Source organism: Toxoplasma gondii, chromosome VIII, assembly GCF_000006565.2.
Source record: "Toxoplasma gondii ME49 chromosome VIII, whole genome shotgun sequence".
NCBI classification, from domain to species: domain Eukaryota; phylum Apicomplexa; class Conoidasida; order Eucoccidiorida; family Sarcocystidae; genus Toxoplasma; species Toxoplasma gondii.
This window is the reverse complement of record NC_031476.1, coordinates 5979499-6000240: the sequence shown is the minus strand read 5'-3', so window position 1 is coordinate 6000240 and position 20742 is coordinate 5979499. Positions and strand designations below refer to the sequence as shown.

The 20742-nt window shown below is 54.6% G+C and overlaps 3 protein-coding genes and 2 non-coding genes across 5 annotated transcripts; 4 read left to right on the top strand and 1 right to left on the bottom strand.

The window, feature by feature from the left end:
• Window positions 1-246: 246 nt before the first annotated feature.
• TGME49_269200 lies at window positions 247-10114 on the top strand (the record flags this gene model as incomplete). The annotated part of the gene is made up of 14 exons (XM_018781534.1): window positions 247-590; window positions 1385-1587; window positions 2306-2426; window positions 2960-3062; window positions 3523-3608; window positions 4122-4223; window positions 5007-5207; window positions 5722-5875; window positions 6529-6702; window positions 6887-6994; window positions 7554-7715; window positions 8368-8436; window positions 9335-9508; window positions 10014-10114. The coding sequence occupies 14 exons, from the start codon at window positions 247-249 to the stop codon at window positions 10071-10073; spliced, it is 2061 nt and encodes a 686-aa protein (XP_018636570.1). The 3' UTR covers window positions 10074-10114.
• Window positions 10115-12674: 2560 nt separating this feature from the next.
• TGME49_269210 (hypothetical protein) lies at window positions 12675-17915 on the bottom strand (the record flags this gene model as incomplete). Its single annotated transcript, XM_002365573.2, has 1 exon — window positions 12675-17915. The coding sequence occupies one exon, from the start codon at window positions 17913-17915 to the stop codon at window positions 12675-12677; it is 5241 nt and encodes a 1746-aa protein (XP_002365614.2).
• Window positions 17916-18967: 1052 nt separating this feature from the next.
• On the top strand, window positions 18968-19535 carry TGME49_269225 (hypothetical protein; the record flags this gene model as incomplete). The annotated part of the gene is made up of 2 exons (XM_018781535.1): window positions 18968-19088; window positions 19327-19535. The coding sequence occupies 2 exons, from the start codon at window positions 18968-18970 to the stop codon at window positions 19533-19535; spliced, it is 330 nt and encodes a 109-aa protein (XP_018636571.1).
• Window positions 19536-19745: 210 nt separating this feature from the next.
• On the top strand, window positions 19746-19818 carry TGME49_269228. The gene has a single exon. It is a non-coding gene; the product is annotated as a tRNA-Lys (tRNA).
• A 363-nt stretch (window positions 19819-20181) lies between these two features.
• TGME49_269232 lies at window positions 20182-20254 on the top strand. The gene has a single exon. It is a non-coding gene; the product is annotated as a tRNA-Lys (tRNA).
• The last annotated feature ends 488 nt before the right edge of the window (window positions 20255-20742 follow it).

Here is a 20742-nt window from a genome sequence, read left to right as displayed (position 1 = left end):
AACTTTCTTTTCTCTCCAGGAGCACACAAGTCAAGCGTCTCACCGCTTCTGCCCCCCACCCCCCTTCTCCCGCTGACCGCTGTTTGCGTCTTTGCTGCGTCTCCCTGTCGCTCTCTTCCTCGTCCCTCGCCATCTCTGACCCTCCCGTCTGTCCGCCAACGCGTCCACGTCGTTCATCAGGTTCGCCTTGTCACTGTAGTCTCAATTTGTCTTTTTTTTCGTCTTCTCCTCGCTCTTCCGCGCAAGATGGCCAGCAACATCCCGGCGGGCGCGCTCCGCCAGCAGGGACCGGAGTCGGCGGGGGGGAACTATCCTCTGCACCGCAGTCGCAAAATGATGGAAGTAAAAAATAAAATGCCGGCGCCTGTGCAAATCACTGCCGAGCAGCTGCTCCGCGAGGCGGTGGACAGACAGCTGGACGACTTGAGTCAAATTCGGCCTCAGCAAAGAATCGTCGACGAAGAGGAGCTTCAGCAGTACCGCGTCCGGAAGCGCAAAGAGTTCGAAGACACGCTGCGTCGACAGAGACATCACATCGGAACGTGGATCAAATACGCCGAGTGGGAAGCTGCTCAGAAAGAATTCAGGAGGTGAGTCCGAATTCCACCTCTTTTGTCAATTCCTTCTCTCCTTCCTCTCTTCTTCCTCTGCCTTCCTCCTTGCTTTCTCTGCCTTCCTCGCTGGTTTCTCTGCCTTCCTCTCTTCTTCCTCTGCCTTCCTCCTTGCTTTCTCTGCCTTCCTCGCTGGTTTCTCTGCCTTCCTCTCTTCTTCCTCTGCCTTCCTCCTTGCTTTCTCTGCCTTCCTCGCTGGTTTCTCTGCCTTCGTCGCTGCTTCCTCTGCCTTCCTCTCTTCTTTCTCTGCCTTCCTCTCTTCTTCTTCTGCCTTTCTCGCTGCTTTCTCCGCCTTCCTCGCTGCTTTCTCTGCCTTCCTGTCTTCTTCCTCTGCCGTCCCCGCTGGTTTCTCTGCCTTTCTCGCTGCTTTCTCCGCCTTCCTCGCTGGTTTCTCTGTTTCTCCGAAAGGGGAACAGAACCGAGCGGTGAACGTCCAGAGGGCAGAGACGGACAAGCAGTGGGCAAGGGAAGCAGAGAGCAGATGGCAGGAGTCCTCGAGGAAGAGAAGGAGGCGCACGAGAGAGAGAAGGAGGCGAACGAGAGAGAGGAGGTGGAAGGAAAGGCATGAACGGGGAGCCGGTTTCGTCGCTCTCTCTGTTGGGGAGATTCGACGCCGGTCACCCGTTGGCTTCTGTTGAAGCGAGCGAGGCTTCGCGCGGAATGCCAGTCCCATGTTGCTGACGTGACTTCGAGACTGAAATGGCGTCTCCTAGAGAAAGACAGTTTTTGAACGTTTCACAGAAGGAGCAGTTGCTGTTCTCGCATGCATGCAGAGCGCGCAGCGTATTCGAACGCGCCCTGAACGTGGACTTCCAGAACACTACGCTCTGGCTGAAGTACATCGAGATGGAATCGAAAAACAAGTTCATCAACAGCTGCCGAAACCTGTACGACCGCGTATGTCTCCTCCTCCCTCGACAGGAGCAGTTTTGGTTCAAATACGCACACATGGAGGAGCTCCTCGGCAACTACGCAGGTACACCGAGGGAAGAAGTCGGGGAAGGAAGCGGAGGGGAACTGAACAGCCGTGGGGACTTCGGCTGGACGCCCAGAGCGTCGGGGACCGTTCCGGTTCCAGAGAAGAAGAATTGGACATCTGGTTCCATGAAGAACCTCCGTCGGAAACTGGCGCAGCTTCTGGCGCGATGCATCGCCCAGCTGCCGCCTGACTCTTCACGGAGCGGGCGATCAGAATGTCCAGTTTCTTGCCGGCAGGTCCACGCCATCCTTCGTCGCAAGTGCGAAACGCGCGCGTCCACATTTGACGCAGTTCTCGAAACTGTAAATTCATCGGCCTCCACTCTCCTCTCCCAACCGAAATTGTTCGAGCGGGGAAGAGTCGCTTTTTCCGAGGTGGAACACCCTGTGGCACTTGATCTTTCGCAGTCCGAGAAACAAAGGACAGAGGGCGCTCGACATGCTGCTCCAGCCCACAGGGCTGTATTTTCACAGAACGCCAAACGCTTCTTATGTCCACTTCTAACGATCTCTCTCATATACATATATACATATATATATATATATACATATATATACATATATATATATATATATTTATACATCTTTATACGTATATGTATATAGACTAGGAGATCTGTGCATATTTTATGTTTGTGGACCTGTGGGTATTGTTTATTAGAGTGATTTATGGCGTCAACTGCGATTGTGTTCGCCTGGTCGACGCGCTTTGGCAGGTGCACGGAATGTATTTGAGCGGTGGATGGAGTGGAATCCGAGCGACAAAGGCTGGATGCTGTACATCCACTTCGAGGAGCGTTGCAAGGAATTAGACCGCGCGCGGAAAGTTTTCGAAAGGTGAGATTTCCTCTATTTAGCAGGCAAAGAAACTGAGAACCAGAGTTCGCTGTTCGTTTTTCAGTGGCGTCTCTGTGGGGGATGATTCCTTTCTCAGATGAGAATGACCAGTCCACCACGCGAGCGGAAATGCGCCTTTGGTCTTCCCACCCGTTCGCGTATGCACCGCAGAAAAAGGCGGACTTCTCTGTCCCCCTCTTTCGCTTACGTCACGGGACGTCTCACTACCGATACATACATAGGCACACGTATAAATACATATACAAATACATATTTCTATGCATATGGATAGTTGTGTGCGCAGAGAGCGAGTTGGGAATGTAAATACAGATAGATACATACGAATGTATGTATGTAAATATATATATATATATATATATATATGTGCGTGTATGTGTTGCCGTGCTTCGTTTTGTACGCAAGCAGGAAGCCAACACAAAAGGCTGCGAAGCTTAGAAGCTGCGGGTCTCTGTTTTTTCGTTTGGATGTTTCTCGAGTGCATGCATCTGCGTCTACCTGCGCCGTTTGTGCAGGTATTTGAGCAACCGTCCGTCGCAAGAGTCTTTCCTGAGGTTCTGCAAATTCGAGGAAAGGCACAGACAGATCCCCCGAGCTCGCGCTGGCTTTGAAAAGGCGGTGAGGCGTCTGCTGTTTCGTTTCTGTGTTTCGCTTTTTCGAAGGTGAAACATGTCGTTGCATCATCCGTCGCATGTTTCTTTCACTTTACAGATATCTGGAGGGAAGAAGCACCGTCGTCGGGAGGTCGAAGATCTTTCTCGTTTTTCCTCCTGGGTTGCTCTTGATTTCTCTGCAGCTTGATCTCCCTCCCTTTGCATTTTTTGCTCTCTGCATTCTCTTTCTCTTTTCCTGTGTTTCCCTTTCCTTCTTTCCGAGTTGTCCGGCTTGTTGTCTGTGCAGTTTTGCATGTCTTCGGCTGTCCTGCGTGCGTCTCATCCACCCGGGAATGCATCCGGTCAGCGGTCTTGCCTGTGCGCCTGTGTCTCTTTCGTCATCTCTCGTTTAGTGCCGCAGGGCGGCCCGAGCTCAGAGTTCGGAACCTCTGACGTTTCACTGGACAGTGTCTGTGCACCCGCAGATCGAGCTTTTGCCGGAGGACATGTTAGACGAGCATTTCTTTCTCAAATTTGCTCAGTTCGAGGAGCGGCAACGCGAGACCGAGAGGTGGGTGTCCTCAGAAAAGGTATCTTTTCCTGCCGACGGTTCCCTTCCTGCGTGAGCCACTCGTGTGCAAGGCCTCCGTTTCTGCTCCGTGCCTGTCGGCCGACCTTGTCTCTCTCTCAGTCCTGTTTCGTCTCCATTCAAGGCAGGGCTCCGACGCATCGGTCTCTCTGTGTCTGTGTCTGGGGACCTCGCAGTCCTCCGTCAACGCAGAATGGTCCTGGAGTTTGTGCGGGGAGAAGCCTCGGCGCGGGATGATCTGCGCGACTTCGTCTATCGCTGCTGCAAGTCGCGCGCCGCTCCGCGCTGTCGGCACCTCACCCTTCAAAGATCCTTGCGCTTGCTTTTGCGCCTTCGAAGTCTGTCTTTCTCTGTCTGGGATCCTTGCGTCTTGGTTCGACGACCGTTCTCACGTTCTCTGTGGTTCTCCCGCAAGGGAGTGTGTCTCCCCGCGATGCCTCGTGACCATTCGCGGGTGTGGAATACTCGACGTTCCGATCGCTTGTGCGCGTGCAGAGCAAAAGTCATTTACCAGCAGGCCCTCGAGCAGCTGCCCAAGGGCGAGTCCGATCTCCTCTACGAAAAATACGTCACTTTTCAGAAACAGTTCGGTGACAAGTAAGCCGCGAAGGACGGAGCACCTCGTTTTCTCTTGTCTCTCCGTCGATGTGTGTTTCCCCTCTTTGTCGCGTCTACCTTCTTACCTTTCTTGTCTGCTCCTCCCTCGTGTAGCCTGTCTCCGTTTCGTCTCCTCGTTTTTCTCCCTCGTCCTCGTTTTCGCTTCTTCCTTCTCTCCCGACAAGTCGAGGAAAAACAGACCAGAAGTTGCCGGTCGTCGAAGCGAAACATAAAAGCGAACTCGATCCCTTCGACTTGCGCAGGATCGAAGCATCGCAGCTCCCGGCCTCGCGGCCTCGCGCCCATGGAGGGGCAGCGGCTCTGTTCGGATCACTTTCACCTTGCGAAGTTCGAAGTTTCCATGAGGAACGTTAACTCTAACAGAGAGGGACAAAGACACCTGCGGAGAGCTGAGACACGCACTCAATCGCAGCAGCGCTCTGGAGACCTTCTTTCCTCTTTTTTCTTTGCATACGGAGGCATTCACATCTTTGAAAGGATGTCCACCTGCCCCTCTGTATCTCTCTACCTGTATCGCTCCATCTTCATCTCTGTACGTCCATATATATATATATATATATATATATATCGATATATCTATATATATCTGTATCTATACATATATATATGTATATACATAAATATATATCTCTACTTTTTTAGATGCATGCATGTACATGTGGATCGTTGCCTCTCTCTTTCTGGAGAGTGTGCAGTTGTGGAACTGGAGGCTTTCCTCGGGACTGAACTTTAACGTTTCGTGTCTTCTTCTGTGCGCGGCAGAGAGGGGATAGAAGACACAGTTTTATCGAAGCGGGTGTTTGTGTACGAAGAAGAACTGCATGGACATCCGTTGAACTACGACTGCTGGATCGACTACATCCGCCTGGAGGAGAGCCGCGGCGACATCGACAAGATCCGAAATGTCTACGAACGCGCGCTCGCGAACGTCCCCCCTGTGCTGGAGAAGAGGTTTTGGAAGCGGTGAGCTGCGACATACAACACAACAGGGACGAGGAAGACGAGCAGAAAAGGCATCGTTCAGAACGTCACTGCTGTCGATGAGAAATCCACGTCGGTTCATCGTGAAGACTTTCTTCGTTGCCAGTCGCTTCGTAAATATTTACATAGCTATATAGATCTTCTCACATACTCACGCATGCATATATATATATATATATATATATATTGATATATATTGATATATATTGATATATATTGATATGTATTGATATACATATATATATATATATATTGATATATATATATATATTGATATATGTGGATATGGGTGAAGTTTTTCGTGTATGTGCGTGTGGGCCCCTGCAAGTATGCGCGCGCGTGCTTGGCGTTTCTTTTTCCGTCGTTTGTTTCACTTTCCCTGGGGTGAGATTGGAGGCAGGACACACACTGGCTTGTCCCTGTGCATGTCTCGGTGTTGAGGAGAAGGAAATCTGGTTTCTGGCGCTTTCCGGGTGGTTCTCGGCGTTTCCTGCAGGTACGTCTACATCTGGATTTCCTACGCGCTCTTCGAAGAGTTGCAAGCGAAAGACGTGGAGAGGTGCCGGCAGGTCTACGTGAAGATGCTGGAAGTGATTCCCCACAAGAAGTTTTCGTTTGCGAAGATCTGGTCGCTCTACGCGAGTTTCGAGGTGAGCTGGGAAGCGAGAAAAACGAACTTCTCTCGCAGTCCGCTGGACAGCGGCCGGTCACACATTAGGGTGTCGGCGAAGTGCATTCGTTTTATTCCTGTGCAAGGCATCTTCGTCGCGTCTTCTTTTGTGCGAGCATCGAGAGAACCGCTTGGCGTTCCGTTCGATTCACTTCCAATAGCCGTCCTGTCGGTCTGCTTTCCAGAGACTCATGTCTCATCGTCTGCGGATCCTCTGCCTTTTCCTGCTACTTTGATGATCACTTTTTCTCTCTTCCATTATCGCTGTTTGCCCAGCTTCCTATCATTCTTCTCGCTTCATTTCTTCCTCTGAATCGTTCGTCAACTCATTTCTCTTCCATTCTCGTTAACGTTCACTGTTTCGCTCTTCTGCTCCTCCTTTCCTTACTTCTCCCGTCGAGTCTTAGTGCTATTCTTCTTCTCAATGGTCCTTCCCTTCTTTGCTTCGCTCTGTCATCTCGTCGCTCCTCTCTGCCCTTCTTGCTGCCCTCTCCTCCACTCTTTTTTCCTGCCCTTCCCTTTCTTCCTCGCTAAACGTGAGGCTCGAGTTTTCTCCGACTGGCCTGCTCCGCGGCCTGCCCTGTCTCTCCCTTCCGCGCTGCACGGACTTCCTCTTCTTCCTCCGCTACTCAGGTTCGGCAGCGGGACCTCGACAAGGCTCGTCTTATATTCGGGCGCGCGATCGCGGAGTGCGGCAAGCCGAAGATCTTCGTGGCGTACGCGCAGTTGGAGCTTCGCCTTGGATGCATCGATCGGTGTCGGAAGATCTACGCGAAGTTCATTGAGTTGCATCCCTTCAACCCGCGAGTACGGCGAGCCGGGGGTTGCGTTTCATGAGCCACTCTGGACAGGGTGATGCGTTTTCGAGTCTCCTCTGTGTTGTGTCGCCTGGAGACATGAGCCTTCAACACTCTGTCTGAGACAGGCGCCGCCGGGAGTTTCTTGCATGGATGTATCGCTTCTTTCTGTGGTCGTTTTCTTCTTTTCTCAGGCGTGGATCGCCATGATCGACTTGGAAGTTCTGGCGGAGGAGCAGGCGCGCGCCCGAGCGCTCTGTGAACTCGCGATTGGCATGGAGGAAATGGATACACCCGAATTGGTGCGTTTGCGTGCTTTCACCGCTTTGAGTTGTTGACGACTTCGCAGGGAGTTCTCTGTCTCTCTGATTTTCCTGTCCCTCCTTTTCGTTTTCAACGGCTCTGCGTTCTGCGCCTCGCTGTCCGCTGGCTCCCTTCTCGTTTCCGACCGCTTTCGCTCTCCCGGCTTCCTCCTGTCTTCGTCTCATTGCCTGTTCAAATGACTCTGTCGCCCGCAGAGACCTCCGAGCTTCTTTCAGAAGTCTCTGCCGACCACGCATAGGCCTATAGAAGGTCAACGCAGTAGCTGGGAAAGTCTTCTTCATTCACCCTTGCGCGTTCTAACCTCCTCCGCCTCTCTCTGGCGAGCTGGACCTCGATCGACTGCGAGTGTCTGCGACTTCCTCCCTCCGCTCGGTCTCCTTTTCTCGATGGACGCCCGGTGATTCTTCGCGTTCCTCAGCGAACGAGTGCTTGCCTTTAAGCAGGCGTCTCTGGGTTCAGCAGCTGCGCCACTGCGCGACGCGACTCGTCAACGTTCAAATGTCGTTACCACTGTTGCGTGTCTCGCCTGTTTCTCAGCTCTGGAAAGCGTACATCGACATGGAGGTCGGCTGGGGCGCCGTGGACCGAGCACGGAGTCTCTACGAAAGACTTCTGGAGAAAACTCAACATGTCAAGGTGTTTAAGAGCTTTGCAGATTTTGAGTGGCGAATCGTCGAAAGTCTCCCCAATGCCCGGAAGGTAACCGTTCCGTTCCTGCGGTCCACCTTCCCCTTCTTTTGTCTCTCTGCTTAACTTCTGCTTGCCTCTCTTGGTTCTGTTCAAGTCCCCTCTCGCTGTGCCTTCTGATGACTAACCTTCCGTTTCCTGCGTTTTCGGACTTTCCACGACGCTCTCGCTCAAACCTTTCCCTTCTCTTTCCTTCTCTCGCGTCGCGCCGCTCGCGACTTTGCGTCTGCGGTTCTTTTCTCATTTCTGCCGACCTTCATTCGCATGCGTCTCGCGCGCCGTTTTTCTGTTGCCTGTCGGGGATCCTCAGTACCTTCTCTGTCGCTTTCCGCCGCCGCTCCTCCGCGTCCGGGTCTCCTCGCTGTTCACTGACCTGGATGCTCCTGGAGTTCCTTTTTCTCGTCTTTCTCGCTCAAGAGTGCTCAGCCTGTCTTCGTGCTGTCGAAAACGGAGTTCTGTCTCTCCGAAAGATCGTCGATCTGTTCCGTGGTTCCACACAGGTGTACCGACACCCGGAGCGTTGCCCTTGAACTTGGCTTCCGTCTGCGCGTTCTCTCGTTCCCACAAATCGCCTAGTGCGGCAGAAACCCTCCAAACCAATCTAAGCTCCTGGGTGTGGCTTCCCTGCACGGTGATGTTTTTTATTTCCATCTGTGGCTTCCAGGTCATCGAGCGAGGCATCGAGGTGTGCAAGGAGAACAGCTGGGATGAGGAACGCGCGTCTCTGCTCGAGGTAAGAACTCCCAAAGGCTTTCCAAAAAAAAAACGCTTCTTCGCCTCCTCAAATGGTACCCAACGCGTCTCTCCTTGCTGTTTCTTCACCTTTTCCGCGAGCTGCGAAGACGCCTACAGATGCAGCGGTGAAGGGGAAGAGGACGCGAAGAGGACTGAAGGTCCCGAGTGCGAGAGACAGAAAGAGCAAACGGGGGGAACATGCGAAGCGGAGATGCCGGTAGAGAGAGAGAGGTCAAGACGTAGACGAGGCTCCAGGCCTCGTAGAGGTTCGTCCTTCTACGTTTTCCAGTTTCTTTTGTTGGTCGCTGGCCCTGGAAAACGCGAGACGCGCGGGAAGGCAGTTCGATGGGGAGGATCACCTGCGGGGGGTGGGGCACCACCATTTGGCAGCGACGGGCAGAAAACAGAGTCCTGTTCAAATGTTGCATTCTTTTGCTGTCTGCCGGCATTGCTTTGTTCCCATTTGATTCGTCTCCGGGTGGATTCCTCTCTGTTTTCGCCGCATGGCCCTCCTGTCTTCTCCTCTGCTTGCATACCGTCTCCACTCTCGCTCGCAGTCGTCCTGTATGCGACGACAAGAAGGCAGATCTCTTTCTGCGTTTTTTTGAGGGTCGGTCTATAGTGCCTGAACTACGGAGGTCGCTGTTGCCCCCTTTTCTCCCTTCCTTCCTGTTCTCTTTCCTTCTTTTCCTGAGTGGGCGCTGAGGCGTCGCCGAGATCCTCCACGTCGGTGTTGTTCCAGTGGACTGTGTGAGAGACGCGAGTCCGAAGAACTGGACGGTTCACTTCCATGCCCTTGCTTGAGCTCGAGGAGGAACGGGTCTCGAAAGAACAAAGTGGCGAGGCCAACTGAAACCTGTCTTCCTGCACCTGCAACTTGCCTTTCTCTGTCGCAGCACTGGCTGTCCATGGAGCGCGAGAGTGGAGATGCACAATCCATCGGGCGCGTTTTCAACATGCTCCCCAAGAAAGTCAAGAAAATTCGCGTCGAACGAGACAAAGAATCCGGCGCAGAATCCACTGTCGAAACGACTGCCTACGTCTTCCCTGATGACCCTGGAAGTGCAGCTGTACGTTCTAAAAACCTACGCAACATGCACATATCATGTGCTTGCATATATATATATATATACATGTTTATATACATATATATATATATATTTATATTTATATATATTTATGTTTATATATATATATATATTTATTTATTTATTTATTTGGATAGGTATGCGTGTCCAAAAGAGGTGCATGTGTAGACCATGCAAGTGGAGATGTCAGTTCCCAAAGCGCATCAAGGAGGCATATCCGTCTGCATATTCCTGTGTGTATATATATATATATATGTATATATATATATTTATATATATATATATATTTATATATGTATATATATATATATATATATATATTTATATATATATATATATATGTTCTGTTGTTTCTCTTTTTCGCGTCGATAGCATGCGTCCTGCGTCTCTGTCCCTGCATTTACGCGGAACCGTGTCTCGCCTATATGGCGTCGAGGTGTCAACTCGCAGTCTTGTTTCGTTTCCGAGTCTTCGTTTCTTTTTTCAGAACCTGAAGATTCTTCAGGCTGCCAAGCTCTGGAAGCGAAAACAGGCAGCGGCAGGCTAGGCTGAGCTCGGCCGGCTGGATAGGACTAAGGAACATTTTTCGGTTGCCGGCAGTCTCGCTCCAGCCTCTCGTTGAAACTCCGCAACTTGCGGCGCTTATTCAGCAAGCAGTGCATGACTTCGAGTGCTGCGGCCTCTCACGGAGACCAAGTCTCCAGTTCGCTTTTCCGCTGGACTCCAGGGGATAAGGAAGATCTGCTCAGAACCGCGGCGCTCGAGCTGTTGATGTTGAGGATTTTCCTCGAAGGTTGAGACTTCGGATCGAGGACAGTCCAGGACTTCGCGGTGCCTCTTTTCGAAACTCGAGTTCCGAACCGGAGTGCGAGCGCGCCGTGTGCTCCATGGTAGTCAGGGAGCGTCTCTTCCATATCAGGCGAAGGAGGGCGCCGGCCATGAGTGGCTCGCGAAGCCAAGAAAGAATGTGCAGAAAAAAAGGCGCGGAGGGTCCTTTCCTGTGGGGTGCGAAGAGACACAGACACCCAAGGGCATGTGGATGCTTGCAGTTTTCTCGCTGGACCAGGTTCTGTTCTCTCGAGCTCCCTTCCGAGTTCGCTTCCTTCTTTGTTTGATTTCGTTGTCACTTGTCTTCTCCGCTTTCTGTTGCTGCGCCTCTGTGCAGCACTCGCCTTGCTTCTCCTTGTCTTTTCTCACTAACGCCGGCGGCCTGCCTTGGCGTTCAAGCGTATCTTGTCCTGTCTCCTCTTTCCTTTATTACCTCTGCTTTTTTCTCTCCTTGTTTTTCCTCGTTTTATTTTCTGCTTTCAATGCACCTTTGGAGAGGCCATTGGCCGTCTGTCTCCGGTGCCGCCCCCCGGGCTTCTTTCCTTGTCTCACAGACTTTCCTTCGCCTCTTCGCATAAACACAGGTTTCGAAGTTCGTTTTCTCGACCCAGAGGAACACCGAAACTCCACATTGTGTCCCTTCAACTGACGCACATCCATATCTCCCTACATCTATATATACATATATCTATATATATATATATATATCTGTATATCTATTTATATATATATATATATATATATGCACCTGGATATGTATACAGGTAATTGCAAGTGTCCGTGTACAGATGTTTAGAGTGACGGAAGGTAAGCAGGGAGATGGCAAAACAGAGAGAATGAATCTGGAGAAGTATGCATTTATAAGCATAGAATATGTTGCGAGTTTTCCAGATCGAAGAGACGCTGCTGCACAAGCGGCTCGCCTGTCTTGCCGATAGCACACTGGCATCCCTTGTGGGCGCATGCGTCTTTATCGAAAGCAGCTAGGAAGATGAATAGCTAACGTGTAGAGGGCGAGTGTCGTTCCTGTTTCTTTCAAGAGGAGAAGCAGGCTCGGAACTGATACCTTCTCCGTAACGAAATGCGTCTGTTTGAGTGAGAGATCTTGCAGCGTTTGAGAAGAATCGCCACGAGAGAGAGAAAAACAGAGAGTGTGAGAAGGCTGTGACTTCGGCTACGTCGAAGAAAAACGGTTAGACATGCAAAAGACTCGAACATCACAGAACGCGGCCTGAGCCTGAGTCGCGAGTTTGCGTAGAAACAATTAGGCATGGCCAGAGAGGAGAGAACGACGCGTTGTGCTCGCAAACGCCTCCCGTAGTCGCTACGCTCACTGGGCACATTGACCTCTCAAGTGCTTCCCTCCCCCTGTCATAAAGAGAGGGATCCGTTTCTCCTCCTCTTTTCCTTCGTGCGTTTCTCCCGCAAATGCCTCCTTTTCTTGGACCTTTCCCCCCTCTGTTGACTCGCGTTCCTCCTTTCATGTTTCCTGGAATGCTTCTCCCCCCTCTCCGCCTGACTCTCTCGCGTTCTTGACCGGCGAGTCGACGCAGGCACGTGCGACAAGAAGCGGCTGCAGTCGCGTCACTCTCGAGGGTATTCCGACCGAACCAAGACGCGCGCGACAAAGTCGAGAGACGTCGAACTGTGCAGCCATCGGGCGTCTCGCGTTCGCGCCTCCGTCGCCAGTTTCGTCTGCTTTCCTTTGCCGTCTATAGCGGGCTGCCTTCGTGTCTAACTGCCCTCCTCTCAGCTCTGCCGGATCCGCAGCCGCCTCGCGCCGCTTGTGTTTCGCTGGCTACGGGCAAAGTCTGCGGTTTGGCGCCGAACCAACGAGCAACTTTCAGTGGTTCCGTGGACTCGCGTTGGACGGGAAGGCTGCCTTCGTCTCCCGCAGGTGCGACCTAATGGCGTGGTGCCCCCCAGACCCTCAAGAGCTACACGGGAGTCCACTCGATAGTTCGTTCTCCCAGACAAATGGCCTGCAAACTCCCCTCTCTGTGTGGAGTGGACCGCATGGCTTCCGGACTGCGCGATCATGCTGTGCACAGCGAGAAGGAAGGCAGGTTCTGTCCTTCTCTCCTCGCTCTCTCCACCCTGGAGAGGTCGTTCGACACTCGCGTCCAGGCTGTTTACGACTGCTGTCCACCGCGGCCCCAGTCACCCGCTCGACGCAGCTGAAAACATGTTGGATCACTCAAAGCCTTGCCGACAATCGAGTCTGCGTGTGACCGCCGCAATCGCCATGGTTGAGCCTCTGCGCTCTGCGCTGTTGTGCGCTTCCCCAGCTGCTGGGTCTTTCGCGCGACCGTGCCGCTTCTCAGGTCCGTATCTCCGCGGCTGGCTCCAGAAACGGGGACACAAGAGGAACGGAGAGAGACGAAGACAGAGACGAGAGAGAAGAAGAAAGCGAGGAAAGAGAAGAAGAGAGAGAAGACGGAGAGAGGCTCGGGGAGATGTGGACACTGCGAGAACGGATCGAGGAGCCCACACTGCGTCGGGGAGAACCGAGGCCGCCGATCTCAGGCCGCAGGCGAGTTGAGAAAGTGGGGAGATCTGTGGACCCTTGGCGTAGACCGTTTCCGGTACGCGCTTGCCTGGATACTTTTTCTCTTTCCGAGCTTTCTTCGCTCTCCATCAGAGACGTTTCTCTTCTCTGCCGACGTCCGCCACTCTGCGCCTTCGACTGGAATATCCGCGCGTCACGTTCCAGAAAGGTCGCTTTGTTTTCGTCTCCTCTCTCATGTTCCACCCTCGCGGCTTGTCCTGCCTCTCGGTCGTCTCCCCACCCGGCCTCGTCATGGTGGATGTGAGGACCCCCGATGTGCAAAGCAACGCCCTCTTCAGAACTCAGGCTTTCTCGCCTCTCGCCTCGGCCTCTCTGACTCTTCCCCTTCGTCTCAACCGCACCGCCTCTCTCTTCGGTCTCTGCTTCTCTCTGCGTTCTGTCTCCGTCCGCATGCAGTTGTTGCATGCCCGGTCGCACGCGCGACGCATGCACAGAGAGCAGCTGGAACGGCGGACCGAGTCCCAGCATCTGTTGGCGAAACTCTGAAGAGGACAGGGACGAGGAGCGTCTCGCGCGACTCTCTCGCTTCCCAGATTCTTCTCTCGGCATCCCCAGAGCCGGCCCGTCGCCTGAAGCCCTCTGCATGCGCCTCGTCCTGCCCTCGATAGGACCCAGAGGTACCGCAATCTCTGCGCTGTCTCTGTCGATTGTGGCGAGGAGCTGCAGACTCGACGAAGGGCAGGACGCCGCGATAGACCCGGACGCGCCCGCCTCTGGAGTCTCTCGGTGGTGGGGGACTGTTCGTCCTCTCGCGCTCTCAGTTCCGCGAGCTGTCTCGCGCCTTCCTGACCAGAGCGAGAAGGCCGCAGATGCAACGGACGCTTGCATGCGGTCCCCAGGCAGCGCCTCAGAGCGCCGCGTTTCTCCAAGGGAGCGCGGAATGCCCCAGCGACGCGGAGAGTCACCCAGGGAAGCCCCCAGGGGCACTGGAGGGGTGAAAAGAGACTCCAACTGACTCGCGTCGTCCATCGGACCCACACTCGGTAGCAAAGGCGCCGCAGTCGACTTCTCCACAGCAGGTGAGAAGGTACACGCAGCCGCGGAAGAAGAGCAAGACGAAGAAGACGAAGAAGAAAAGGAGGAAGAAGACGAAGAAGAAGAGGAGGAAGATGAAGAAGAAGAGGAGGAAGATGAAGAAGAAGAGGAGGAAGAAGATGAAGAAGAAGAGGAGGAAGAAGATGAAGAAGAAGACGAGGAAGAAGACGAAGAAGAGGAGGAATAAGAGCGAAGTGTGCTTAGGTAGACAGGACTGCGTGGCTGCGAAGTTCGGCTGTTGTCTGTGTTTTCTTGGCCAGAGAAGGATAAATTGTTTCGTTCTTCCGATCGAGACCAGCCCGGAGCTTTGACGAAGAAAAGGCCTTGATTGGGGTCTTGCGCTTCGAGGACTCCGACGCCTGTCATCTCCCTCTCGCCTTTCTCTGTAACTTCGCCTGATGCAGCCTGGTTTACACCCGCTTCCTGAGATGCCCTCCCGTTCAGGAAATCTCCCTGAGTGCGGCGTCTCGTGATGACAGTTTCTGCACCTGCGGAGAGTCTGTGGAAGCTCGATTTTGCGCAGATGGTCTCCTCTCTCTCCCCCTCGTTCTCCTCTAGACAGGAGGCTTGATCACCTCGCTTCTTGTCCTCTCTCGCGCTAGAAGATTTTGTGGCCTCCTTGGAGACACAGACAAACGGCTGCGCCGCCGCAGCTGTCTCCGCGGCACTGCGCGAGTTCTCTCCTCCGTCGGATACTCGCCTGCATCTAGAGGCTTCAAAGCTCTCCTGAGGCCGCACACATGCACTGCCCGAGCTTTCGTCTCTCCAGCCTCCACGTTCGCGCGTCAAAGCCTCTAAACAGGCAAGTCTCTCTCGCGCGTTTCTCCGGTCGTCGTCGGCGCGTTCGGACTCGCCAGCAGGACCCTGCCTGGTCTCCGCGCATTTTCCTTCGGAGGCCTTCCTGAGTGCGTCGACATGCCAAGGATGCGACAGTGCATTCCACTCACTCTCCTTGTTGTCTGCTCTTGAGTCACCTTGTTCGCTTTCCCTCTCGCCTGTTTCCACCATCCCGGTTCCTCCCATACGCTGTGTCCACGCAGGCTGGCTTGGCCTTATTACTTCCATCTTCGCTTCCTGAAGCAAGCACCTGTCTCCTTTTCTCCTCGCCGGTTCTCCCTTCGTCTTCCTTTTGGGCGCCCCGAGAAGCGTCCGCTCGAGACGCGCGACGCGGTCTTCGAGTAAAAGGCGAATTTGCGAGAGGACATCGACGGAGTACCTCAAAGTTTTGCACTCTTCAAGCAAGAAGTCCCGTTCCGCAGTTGCCTCTTCCTTTTCTCTCGTGAGTCTCGCAATGATGCTTTCCTCGTCCTGGAGCGCCGGAGTCCCCGAGGCAACCGCGCGTTCGTCTCCTCCACCTGGTCCTGCCTCGAGTCTCGCCTGTCCCCAAGTGTCTCCGTTGTCTCCCCGGGGTTCTGCCCCAGTCTTCTCCCGCCTGGAAGCTCGCACCTGGTCGTCTCTCGCCCCCCAGACACGCAGCTTCTCTCCTCCTCGCTGGCCGCTCTGATCCTCTGGCGAAGCGCGGAACGCCTCCTGAGTCGCCGGCGCGTCTCCGGTCACCTTGCCGGCTTCGGCGCCCTCGTCCGGCATGCACTGTCTGCCCGAGGACGCAAACGAGAAAGGCCTTGCGCGCTTCGATCCCTCAGCGACTTCCTGGAGATGCTGCACCTTGCTTTCCACGTCTTCCATTTGCCGCTGCATGCGGTCGGCCGTGTGCGCGAGCGTTTCGAGGAGGACTGCGCAGTGCTCGCAACCTTCGTCCTTCTCTCTGGCCTCGTTGCTCAGACTTCGCTCTTCGCTCTCCTCTCTCGTCGTCTTCTCGGTGACTGTCATGTCCTCGCGGACCCAGACGTCTGAGGGAGTTGATGCGCCTGCACTTCCAAACGACGCAGGTTCACATGCAGACAATTTTCGTTCCCTCTGCCTTGGTTTCGCGTCGACCGTCGCCTGTGACGGCTCCGAAGGCGCGTAGGGTCGCTTTGCCTGCGAGACATCAGCATGCTCCAGAATCGAAGAGCTCCCGTCCGCGACGCGAGTCCCAGATTCCCTGTCACTCGATTCTGCAACACCGCGCGCATGCGCTGACAGCTGCGCAGGACCCGCGAGTAAGTCTTGAACGCTCGGACAGACCCCAAGAGTTCTATTTGCCTGAGAAAGTGCAGAAGACGCAGACGAAGCCCAAACCGAGGACGCAAAAGAACTCTTGTGTGACTCCTGGACGCTCGGACGACGTCCTGGAGAATGCGGAGAAAGCGGCTCTGCGGGGACTGCAGCCAGAGCCCCCACAGTGCTCTTTTTTTCTGCTGGCGACTCCTTCTCTCTGGCCGCACCGAGGAGCAGCGAAGGTGCCGCGGAAGGAGCAGAAACGTCGGGCCAGCAGCGTCCAGCTTCCTTCTCTCGGGGGTCCTTGCCTTCGTTCGCGCCTCCGCAAGGCAACACGCGACGTTCGCGCGCCTCGTCAAGATGCCGCGGAGCGCTCTCCCTTTTTTCGCGACCTGCATGCGCTGCCGTCGCCTCCACATGCGCCGGGCGTTGGCCGGCACCTCCGAGAAGTCTCGCCAAATTCGCTGGGAGATTCTCGGCAGGTTCTGCTCCGTGCATCGTATTTCCGCCTTCATTTTCCTCTCCGCTGCAGCGCACAGATACTCCACCTGGAGGCGATCCCTCTGGAGACAGGGAAGTCGAGAAGACGTTGCTCGACCGCCGCTCGACGCTCTGCCGCCTTCGCGCCGCGACAGGCTGCACCCCCAAGGCCGGCGAAAAATGCAGCGAAGACGAACCAGAGGAAGCAGAGGCAGAGAAAGCAGAAGCGGAGGAGGCAGAGAACGAAGACGCGGAAGAGGTGAACGTTTCTGGCGGGGCAGGGTACGCCGCAGTTGCAGGCGGTGGAGTGAGGGCCGTCGGACCGCGAGGCTGGGACCTTTGAACCTGCGTTGTTGCCTCAGAAAGGTCCTGCGGCGCCCGCGCAGCTGCGGCGTACAGAGAGAAAGGAGCGACGTGACGGGGAGATCCCGACGCGGCCGAGGGAAGGCCTCCGAGGGGTGCCCCCTTCGCGAGAAGACGTAGCCGCGAAGCGCGGACTCCACTTGATGGCGTCTTGGGTGCCGGCCCCGGAGGTGTGAGGCGAGGCGAGGCGACTGCGTGCACGCAGAGAGTTTTGTTTCTTTCAAGGTCTTCCCTTGCATGCGTGGACGAACGCGCAGAGAGCCATCCCGAGGCTCCAGCTACGCCGGCAGGAGTCCACGGGGGTTCCGCAGAAGGCCGCCGAAACGGCGCGGAGCACGAACGGCAGGCAGAGGCGCGTTGTGGGGCCGGGAGCGGCGAGGGAACTTCGAAAGGCGATGCGCTCGGAGACACCGTTTCTGCAGACAGTCTCCCCGTCGGGGCGCCGATGCTGTGCGTCACCTGGGGGAGGGCCGCAAACCCCGCGCGCATTTCTCCGCCAGTTCGCCGTTCCGAGGGATTCTCGACGAAGTCGAAGGGGGAGAGATGCAGAGGCGTTCGGCATGTCTCTGCCGCAGAACCATGGGCGAGTGGAGTGTGCCGGCGCCCCCACAGGTTTGGCGCCTGAGAAGACCCGCGCAGATGATGGACGGAAGCCTCCGCGGGGGTGGTGCCAACAGCTGCTGTGGAGAGGAGCGAAGACTTGCGGTGATGGCATCGCTGCGCCTCCGGAGACACTCGCGAAAGCGGGAGAGACGACTCGTTCGTCGTCCCTGAGAGCCGCCTGTCGCTGCCTGCGGGGGTCGAAAACAGGCTTGTTCCTCGTCTAGGAAAAAGAGCAGAAGAAGCCTGAACGCTGGCCCTCGACAACCTCCCAGAGCCTGCCTCCACTTGCCACAGGCGCGGATCCATTGGCGCTGCCTGTGACGGTTCCCTGCCCAGGGAGGCGGCGCCGCCAAGGAAACGCATGCAGCCCGGTCTGGAAGGGAGAAAAGACTCCGGGGGACAAGACAGCATCGACGCAAGTGCGACGGCTCAACAAATCGAAGTGCAGTCAGCAGTTCCGTCGCGCCTTGGCTGTAGACTGTGGTCTTCTCGCGAGGAAGGACGAAGAGGGAGAGAGAGAGGACAGGGAGGACGATGGAGAAGCGAGAGAGGGGGCGCGTCAGTCTAGCGGGGGGGAGGGGGGGGAGCGGCGGCGGCAGGGTCAGACAGGAGCGTCGAAAACAAATAAGAAATCATCTGCGAACGCGTCTTGGTTGGTCCATGAAGCGAGGAGCTCGGGAACGAGGGCAAGACGAGATGCCATCAGGACTCCCTCTGTCCCTAGCTCCTCGTCCACCGCTCTAAGGACAGAGACGCCCGATGTAGAGCTCTGTCTTCCGAGAGAGTCCCCCCGCCCCTACAGGAGCATCTTCATATATGCGCATGCACATCGACATTTATATTTATACACAGAGGGAGGTGTAGGGAGAGTCAGAGAGGTCGGATGCAGCAGACGGAGAGCAAGTATCGCGTAGTTGTGGTTCCCGTTGGCAGCAGTGCGCAGCGAGAAAGCGAAGGTAATCTTGCAAAGGACGGTCACCTGGAGTTCGAGAAGCAAGACGGAAGAGCATTGCGGTCTCGAGCGAGAGCGGAAAACACCGACAGCAAAACGGATGTCTTCCGGTTCGTTGGGCCGTTCCGAGCAGACACACCAGAGGGACTTCCGTACCAGACAGGTTCGCGCGTGGATTTCCCGATCGCAAGTTCTGCACGCAACTCATGTAGAAAGAAGTAGCAGCGTAGGCCGATCGATGCTGAAGTCGAAGAAGCGCGGAATTTCTCAGAGCCCATGAAGACTCCCGAAAAGGGTCTCTCTGCGTAGCAGACCATGAACTTGGGTCGATCTCGGAGTTGAAAGGGAGTCCGGCTTCCAAGGAGTGCACTTCAAAAAACGAGACGAGACTTCCAGAACAGAGTCCAGCGTTTCAACTCCCGACGGTTTTCACGGGAAAGCGGCCACTCTTTGGGCTTGCAGACATCGCGAACAGATCGCATCTACCGATCGGACAGAGGCAGGAATTCCGATGTGTGTTGTCGTGGCGAATGCCTCGAAGCGGCTCCCCAGTTGCTTCGCTAAAAAAGAGAACGACCTGTTTCCTCTCAGACCCAAGGTGGACTGTTCGATAAAGCTCTCGCCCGATAAAAGTGGGTCTGGCCGTGCACCGAGGCAGAGGGGGAAACCGAGAGAGGCAGAGAGGACCGCGGAAACTCCGCAGAGAGGAAAAACACAGAGGAACGCTAAGCGTTGCGAGAAGCAGAAATCAGCTGCGATGCATGTACATTTACGCCGGGGAACATTCTTCTGGCAGACTCCCAGCTGCGGACAGACTCAGAAGACACACACTTGCGTGTGCTTTTCTTGTTCGCGCCCTCCTTTTCTCAGCACCATTTTCCTGTCCGTCGCCTTTGCACCTTGACTCGCTCCCGCCGTTGCCTTTCCATAGACGGCGTCTGTCGACGACGAGAGGAGAGAAAACGCGAAGGCGAGGGGACAAAGGTAGCGAAAGGAGAAATTTCACAGACTGGAGTGAATCTGTGGTAAGGTTGTCTTGGCAGAAACCAGCGTCCGGCAAACGCGTGCCACACAGCTAATCTGGAACGGCGCAGTTGACAGCCTACCCAGTTCGAGTGGAGCAGGCCCAGAGAAGCGAGTGACCAAACAACCGATGGAAAGGCAGTCTGAATCTCAATGACGCTCAAGCAATTTCCGCTCTTCACAGTGAAATCGATACGTCGACTTCTCGTTCTCTCTCGCCTCGGCCGTCCGTTCGGGGCGGGCAACAGAGGAATTTCCTCACTCCAGCCTCTTTAGCTCAGTCGGTAGAGCGCCAGCCTTTTAAGCTGGTGGTCAGGGGTTCGAGCCCCCTAGGAGGCTCTATGCCTTTTTTCTGCTCAACTTGTCTCGTTTGTGTCTGCAGTTTGGTGGGATTGTGTTTTCCCTGTTTCCTCCGGTCTGTAGCTCTTGCCAGCTGAAGACAGTGATCAGCCTGAGTGGAATTTACTTTCCTTTGACCTTCGATACGGGGTCCGCCGGAGACCCTCTTCTTCCTTTTTAGACTGGCGACGAGCTACTGAGTGCGTAGGGAAATGACAATCCAAACCCTCAACTGTCCGCCGGGCCATAAAGTAGAATGTGGAGTAGAATAGAATTCCTTTTTTGCGTAAAAATGCGTGGAAACCTGACTTTCGATTCGGGCTACAGATAGTATGGTAGCGAAAAAAAGATCGCTTTCGATCAGCCTCTTTAGCTCAGTCGGTAGAGCGCCAGCCTTTTAAGCTGGTGGTCAGGGGTTCGAGCCCCCTAGGAGGCTTGTTTATTGTAAAGTTTCCTGATTGTGTTTTCGTGCCATATTTCTGTTCAGACAGAGCTTTCCTGACAGTCTCCCACATTATTCTTCTCTCTGCCGCTTTTTTTGTATGTGCACCGTCCGTCAGTTCCCTCTCTTTGTTTAATGCCATTAGTGGCTGTTAATCGGTCGTTGCCTCTCACTTCCCACTAATGACGGTGCTTCTGTCGCCTCACAAACGAGTGAGATGGACAACTTGCCGTCTTAACCACGTGAGTACCAATTCGGTGTGTAGTTTACATGCAGCATCCCCCTTGGACTAGCGTTAGTCTGCACGTTTGGTTGGCGGGGATGTCTAAATAGACTCCCTTTGACACAATAATAACCAAGATTCCTAGAATTACAAAAACTACTTACTATTTCTGTCAAGTATATAGTACGACTCGAACAACTGGTTTGAATCACGAATGTCGTTGTTTACCGGATCCAAGTTCTCTTGTGTGACCCTTGTA